The following is an 8,154-nucleotide window of genomic DNA, read 5'->3' on the forward strand; positions in this document are numbered from 1 at the left end:
GTCAAAATCTTTGACTTTTAGTGCATTTTAGTGATTTTACAGGTCTCAGTGCACACTTGTTTGTTTTTAGGTATGAAAATTTTAGTAGGCCAGGGGGAGAGGGCACTGAAGGGATGGAGAGGGGGCTAAAATAATTGAATATTAACATGGAGCCAGTATCCAGAATATTGTAATATTGAACAATTTATTTACAGTAAACACTCATTTCTCAAAACGTTTCTAAGTATAGTGATAAAAAGATACAGTAGTGAATAATCTTAATGGAAGTTGTCTTTATACTAAAACTAGCTACTGTTTATAATGTAAGATTACCCTAATACAGTTCAACCAATGTAGAAGTCTTTGAAACAGTTCTTTGTTCCAGTAAGACATAAGCAAACATTGCACTTGGTACAATATGTCCGACTGTAACCTTTTTTGCAGTGTCTACACCTGTTCTTTTCTTCCCTGCATTCTGGCCAGTAATGGGCATTATCAGAACGTATGTTTTGTAAAGGAAGTGGTGTATCAGGTTTTCTTCCTCTTTTCTCTGGTTTTGCAAAATCTTCAATGGGGGTCTTCTATGGTGGCCCAGAGCTGCCATAGGTGATTTTACTTTTTAACACAATTTTAAAAAATATAATTTATTTAAAAAAAAATTGTTTTAAAATTAAAACAAATTGAAAACATTTTCAAACAAAACTAAAACAGGAAAAAAAATAAAAGCCAATCAATTTAAATACTTGACTGGCCCACAGCTGCCATAAGATTTTTTTTTAAAAAAAAATCAAAAATTGGCCCACAGATGCCATAAGATTTTTTTTTAAAAAAATCAAAAATTGGCCCACAGCTGCCATAGACCAGCATGCGCTGTGCAGGGATTAACACATTTATAAACAAAATTACACCAAGTACGAACGAGACAAACAGGCAATATGGCGGCCAGAATACGGAACGATAATTGGAAAGACGATGAAACATTGAAGGAAGATCTTGAAAAATATGCTCGAAGTAATCTTACACGAAAGGAGATATTGGATTTCATGAACCGTGACCATGGCGAATACGCATGGAGTTTGAGGACGCTCGATCGACGTTTGGCTTTTTTTGATATTCGACGCATAGACAAAAACGTTACAGTTGAAGAGATAAGAGCAGCAGTAGAGAACGAAGTTAACGGTCCTGGTAAACTCTTGGGGTACAGAGCGATGTACAACAAAATAAGACAGGATTATAATTTAAAGGTTCCACGCAATTTAGTGCATGCAGTCATGTTTGATGTTGACCCCGATGGCCTTGAAGCGCGTAACCCAAATGCACGATGGGAGAGAAGACCTAAAGGCAACTACACGACAAAAGGTACAAATTTTGTTCACTCCATGGATGGCCACGACAAATTAATGGGGTATCAGAATAGTACTTTCCCCCTAGCCATTTACGGTGCAATTGATACTGCGAGTAGAAAAATCCTATGGTTACGAATTTGGGATAGTAACTCCGACCCAAAGAGAATTGGACGGTGGTATTTAGAGTACCTTTATGAGAAGAAAAGGATTGCCACCATGATAAGGATTGATAAGGGCACAGAGACTGGAATAATGGCAACTATTCACTCGTTCCTTAGACAGCACCATGGTGACATGGCCCCTTATGATACAGTGCTTTATGGGCCTTCCACATCAAACCAGGTAATGTTTCTTTATATTTGAACAAAATATCCAAAGCCCTGGTCAAAGGAAATGCTGACAACAAGTGAGACATGTAAATGAGAATGTTTTATAACACACAGTTGCATTATGGAAGCAGTTTAACCTCTTTGAAAAATTCATCAATTTCCACATAAAATATTGTTTGTTTAACTTCTTATCTAGGACTCTTTACATAACAATAATATTTTACACCTAATGTAGATTGAGCGATGGTGGAAGGAACTGCATGAACGTATGGAGAAATATTTCAAGGTGCAACTGTCAATGTTGAAGAATGATGGTGACTATGATCCAGATAATGAGCTTCACAGGTAGGTAGTGACAACAACCTAGCTAATATATGCTAAGGAAAAAGTCCTCAAAATAACTTCCTTTTTGGTTTCAGAAAACTGCTGTCATTTATTTTAATCCCTGTTGTGCAACGTGAACTTGATGATTTCAAAAAAATTGTGTGGAATAGTCATAGAATCCGACACCAGAAAGACACCTTGCTACCTGATGGGATCCCTGATCACATCCATGCTTTTCCACAAGAGTATGGGCTAGAAGAATGTGGTAAATATTAATCATATTATTTCCAACTACAAATTATTTTCATTATATATGATTGTACCTTTTCAATAATACCATTGATCAATGGTTCAGATATCCATAACATGAATTTATATTTTGATGCAGGTTTTCATGTAACAGAGGACCAATTAGCTGAAGTGGCTCAACATTCTGGAGTATTAGATCTCGAAAATGATTTCCTCTCACCAGAAATGCGACAGCAGTGTGAGACAATCATACCATATCCAGAGAAAATTGAATCATCAGATTGTGCAAAAGCATTCTTATATCTGAAAAGACGTTACTCTGAAGAGAGTTAATTAACACATCTGATGTGACATAAACAAAGAATAAAATCTAAAATTTGTTAAGGGCAAGGATCAGAGACAAGATGAAATTATACAAACCACAAGTTTATTTTAGTTAAAGTGAAATATTCTGTTTTTAACATTAAATCAACTGAACAAACTCAGCATATGTAAACAATTTTTGACCTAATTATATATAGAAAACCCCACAAGTTTAACTATCAATTCAAGTTAATTATCCATCCTCTACAATATATAACTTCTTATTTGTGAACTAGCTTTTTCTGAGACATAACTTTTTCTGAGATTTTTCTTTTTTTGAGATTTTTCTTTAAGCATTCTGTATTAGAACATTATTAAAACATTTTGTTTAAATGCATATTACATAGTGGGGTATTCTATAGTTATTCCACTTTCTTTGAACAAAATATGAATATAGCTTTCACCCAGAAAACTATTTACACAACTGCTGATATTCTTAGTACAAAAGTTTAAAATATTGTCAGGTCTTAACTATAACAGCAACCAAGATAAGTTAAAAAGATTTGTTCAACTGTAGTGTTCAAGACGTGTTTAAAGTTCTGTTAGACCAGCAGATTTACAGTACTTATTACAACTATGATCATTCACAAAGTTTGTAATTGCAATCTTTGATAAGTTACCACTGCAAAATAGCATCTCACAATCCTGATCAAATAGATCAGATGTTGCTATTTCTGGATCATAAAGGGTGTGGTCAGATCCTTGTATGTCGAGAATAATTAATTTCCTGTCAGACTTCTGATAGGAAAAATGAGCCAGGCAGCCTGCTTTTTGGCTAACATCAGACTCCTCAACACATGAAATGCCATCATTGTTTATGTACTTCATAAAGTCTCCACTGACATATTCTTCAACACTGACATACTGGTTGTCATCTGTTACACCAAAAAATACCTTATTGTACTTAAGAGGAGTTTTATACACACTTGATTCCATTGTTTTCTCAAGCTGAATGGCAAAATTTCGTGCCAGCATGTGCATTTGAACTGTTTTCTTAGTGTGGGACTCCAAGCTCTGGTTAGCTTCTTCAATATCTTTCTCTGCTTTAGGTAGGTAGTATTTGACAACCCACTTAGAGTAGACAAATTGGGGGTGGGTGGTTGTTGCTTTACGTGCCTCACGGAATGCCCCAATTCCTAGTGGCTCTTCTTCAACAACAAATTCAACAGTAGTGGGAACTACGTTCCAAGCCATTAATTCAATGTTAAAGGAATGTAATGTGATCACAGTTGTGCTTTTCTTGTCAAGAACTTTGCCCATCTTTAACATTTCTAATACTGAAAGACTTTTAGGAAAACACTGGCTTTTGACAGGCGATGGATTCTTTTTAAGCTGTGCATATGACATTGATTTTGCTGCATCTTTAGCGACGCGTACTTTCCTCGGTTGATTGACCTCGGCAGGTTGGGTATCTTGTATGTCATTGTATACTTCCTCTTCATCGCATTTGATGAAGCGAACATGGACGAGCTTGGAGACATTCGGCACTTGGTCCATTGTTTTGCAAGAAGGCCCTTGCTCGCCTGCCAGGACGTCACAGCGAAGATCCCCTGATATATTGAAATGTTTTTCACACGCTAACTTGATGTTATCCAGGCTCATGTCTTCTTCGGGATCAAAGGGCACAAATTCACGTGGTCCAATTCTACTAAACTTTTGAGCTTTACCAGAAACCTCTGCGCTTAGTCTCTGGACAATCAGCTCGGATTTCTTTAATCGTTTAGTATCTTTCGTCGTTTTGTTTTGCCGTTTTCGCTTCATTTCATCTTTAAATGCATGCCATGCGTTGTCCTTAGCAGCCATTTTGGCCAGTGAATGTGTTATAATTTTGGTGTAATTTTGTTTATAAATGTGTTAATCCCTGCGCAGCGCATGCTGGTCTATGGCAGCTGTGGGCCAATTTTTGATTTAAAAAAAAATCTTATGGCAGCTGTGGGCCAATTTTTGATTTTTCCAAAAAAAATCTTATGGCAGCTGTGGGCCAATTTTTGATTTTTTTTTAAAAAAAAATCTTATGGCAGCTGTGGGCCAGTCAAGTATTTAAATTGATTGGCTTTTATTTTTTTTCCTGTTTTATTTTGTTTGAAAATGTTTTCAATTTGTTTTAATTTTTAAACAATTTTTTTTAAAATAAATTATATTTTTTAAAATTGTGTTAAAAAGTAAAATCAACTATGGCAGCTCTGGGCCACCATAGTCTTCCTACCTTTCTCTTTAGGGTTGATTTTCCGCACTTGATGAGACTTTCAGCAATTTCAAGAGCAAAATCTAACAGTGAATGCCATTTATGTTTTGGCACCTTCCTGAGCTCACAGTGGCAACAATATAAGAGTCAAGCATTGACTTTTGCAATATCGACACAATGGAAGAGAACTTTGAGGTACCAACGTCTTGACTTTATCTTGGTGCAGTATAATGCAATCAGCATGTCAGCCAAATCAACACCTCCCATAACATCATTGTACCGACATATCATCCAGCTGATCTGAGATCATGACGTCATAAAGCGTCTCGACAAAACTGAGTTATCATGTGCCAGGTGTTATTTCTCCTTATTCTTCCAACTAATAGTATAAAGGGTGAAAAATTTGAATTGTAAATGCAGTTGGGAAAAAAATAAACATGTTTTTACATAAATATAATAAAATTACTTGATATTTTCGAGTGTCAAAGTCATATGAAATAAAGGAAATGATAATTCAGTTTTGTCGAAGATCTGGCTTCTTATTGGTTAATTTTTATACCCAGATCAGCTGAATATCTGGGCATTGAACATCCACATACTTCTTCAGTTTCCCATCCCAATATTTTAGCAGTACATGTGGCCTTTTACACCAGCAAAAGTAGATGCAACTTGTACACACTTGTTGTCTTGCCATCGAATAATATGAAGCTGGGAGGAACTGTATTTGGTTTGATATCACTGTATTTGGTTTTGGCAGGGATTATTTGCTCATCGATTGAATGACACTCTTCTGGCTCAACCTTAAAACAGTTTTGGCGAATTCCCTCTACAACTGGGAGGACTTTATACAAGCGGTAATCTTTGTTAGCTGGATTATTCCTCTTTGAGTTGTCATTCACATGTAGAAATTGTCACACTTTTTGTACCTTTTTAATGGCATACCATTGGTTCATAATGTGTTCTACTGTTGCAATAAAGTTCATATCTTGGCATTTTGATGAGGCCCATCTTTATTTGGATGCCCAGTAGCATTTCCACTTCATCTTTTGTAGTGCCCACACTGTTACCTTTGCTCTTACACTGTAAAAATTTGTCTGCTCAACAATATTGTTAGTTATACTGTCATCCCAGAACTGTTTAAAATAGCAAAGGGGTGTCAGTTCATCAACACTGTCAGGTAGTGCGAAACCTGCACCAGCAAACAATATGTGTGCTAACTCCGGTTCTTTCTTCTTCCATTTGAAAATGTGTTCTTTAGGAGGATCTTCATTGACTGTAGCTTCCTCATCTTCAATATTTGTGCTGTTATCTTCTTCAGCTGTGTTGCTTTGGCAAATATTTACTAAAGATGTTTCATCAGTGTAATTATCATCATCATCAAGGTCTGACAACTCCGAATCAGAACCTGGCTCCAATACATATTGAACTGCTTCCTCTATTGTTAATCTTGTTCTTGTCCACTTCTCCACCTCCATAATGTATTACCTCCAGAAAAAAGTTACCTTATTTTGATACATTTAAAAGAATTCTCTTGATTGATGTCTTAATCTTATCGATAAAAAGTGCAACCAAAGCATCATGAGTCATTTCATGCATAGTATTTGACTATTTTATTGAAAAGAGAAAGCCAAGATGTATAAAATTATTTAGCTGGTAATGTATAGAGCATGTTTGTTGACAGAAAAGAATCAACACTCATTAGAGTGTTTGATAATTTGCATTATATTGAAGTTTGCGATGCAAATTATAATATTCACAACTATTTATAGCATATTATGTTTGTTATGATTAGCACCTACTTCCTTCGACCTACTACTCCTAAGACCTACTTTGTCCACCTGCTGCAAGAACCACTAAATATCAAAGTTCATTTAGGATAAATGGTGTAAGAACATGGAATACTCTTCCAAATAATCTTAGAAGTGAACAGAATTTTCTAACTTTTAAGAGACGTCTTAAAAATTACTTAAAAGGACTTTAATTATTAACTTATTCATTTAATCTATATCGTTAAGTATTTGTCTGGATGTAGTATTGTTCTTGTATTGTGTAAGAGTTTGTAATTATCATAGACACAGGGCTCCTTTTAAACCAGCTTTTGCTGAATAGGACATCCCTGTTTAAATATTATTAAACACAAACACAAGCTTTATTTGTTTATCAAGTCATAATCTTGGAGCTGTTGAGTGTTTAACGATTTCAAGATCGAAACTCGATCACGCAGTTAGATACTCTAGATGAAACTGGACAGGTTCATATTGTGTGAACTTCCAACAAGAAAATTTCATTTGGGAACCAGCATCCAATGATGAATCTGGTAGGGCCTCAACTCTCAGCACTTTGCCAGAAGAAGAAAAAAACAAAATTGAGAAAATCCTGTTTCTTCTTGACAAGTTCTGTGTGGGAGATAATTTCATCATGAGTTATCAATGATGGTTGATGGACTTCCAAGGTCATATCTGGTGAAGCAATCGCACCAAGTTTTAAACAACAATTGTCACCTAGAAGGATTGAAGGGCAAGTTTCCTAGAGCCAGAGTCAGCTCTGTGAAAAATCTACTAGCAGATCATGTTTCAGACTATATAAACAAAATCCTGGTTTTTGTGCTGAGACTGATTCAATTCAAATTAAAATCAGCGGTGATAGAGCAAAAATGACCAATAATTCTAATTTTATTTTATTATCATTTGCCATGTTGGAAAGTGGTGAGAGTGTTATGTCAGCTAAGGAAATAACGATTGGAATTGTAAACGGGAAGGAGGATTACAACACAATAAAGGATTCTTTTGGGATATAATCAATGAAATAAATAAACTTGTTTTTGTTGGAAAAGTAAATGTAGATGGTAAAAGATAGACCTTGAATTCTTCTTGGGTGGGGACTGTAAATTTATCCTACTGATGCTAGGACTGAAAGGTGCAACATCAAATTATGCCTGTGCTTGGTGAAAATTACATAAAGGAGAGGTGGAGAATAGATCAGCATTACACTCAATTTAATAAACCTGAGGCTTCTAGGAAGAAATGCATGCTGTGTGCACAAAGTCAAAAGAGAACTATTATTGTAATCATGCACCATTGTTTAACATTGATCTCGACCATGCTGTACCAGATGAACTGCACTTACTACTTCATGTGACAGATATTCTCACTGAAAACTTGGTGCAGGAGTGTATTCATTGGGACAAAGAGGAAGAGATTGACTGTCCAAAAGGTTCAGTTCATGGAGTTCACCTGGAGAAGCTAATCCAAACAGTTAGATCTTGTGGTGCGTCTTTTGATGTGTGGAAAAAGAGGGATACTGATGGGAAATGAAGTGGCTAGCTTGCTGGGGTTACCTCAAAAGACAGCCGGGATTTTGCGCCCAGAGACTGTTGAAG

General features: G+C 35.9%; 2 protein-coding genes across 2 annotated transcripts; one reads left to right on the forward strand and one right to left on the reverse strand.

Moving 5' to 3' along the window:
* The first annotated feature begins 914 nt into the window (after positions 1 to 914).
* On the forward strand, positions 915 to 2,608 carry LOC114535940. The gene is made up of 4 exons (XM_028557282.1): positions 915 to 1,667; positions 1,890 to 1,999; positions 2,074 to 2,243; positions 2,367 to 2,608. The coding sequence occupies exons 1-4, from the start codon at positions 915 to 917 to the stop codon at positions 2,558 to 2,560; spliced, it is 1,227 nt and encodes a 408-aa protein (XP_028413083.1). The 3' UTR covers positions 2,561 to 2,608.
* A 513-nt stretch (positions 2,609 to 3,121) lies between these two features.
* Positions 3,122 to 4,393, reverse strand: LOC114535953 (alpha-protein kinase vwkA-like). Its single transcript, XM_028557293.1, has one exon. The coding sequence runs from the start codon at positions 4,391 to 4,393 to the stop codon at positions 3,122 to 3,124; it is 1,272 nt and encodes a 423-aa protein (XP_028413094.1).
* Positions 4,394 to 8,154: the final 3,761 nt, after the last annotated feature.

This window comes from Dendronephthya gigantea, unplaced genomic scaffold, assembly GCF_004324835.1.
Source record: "Dendronephthya gigantea isolate DGI-Jeju-01 unplaced genomic scaffold, DenGig_1.0 000128F, whole genome shotgun sequence".
NCBI lineage: Eukaryota > Metazoa > Cnidaria > Anthozoa > Malacalcyonacea > Nephtheidae > Dendronephthya > Dendronephthya gigantea.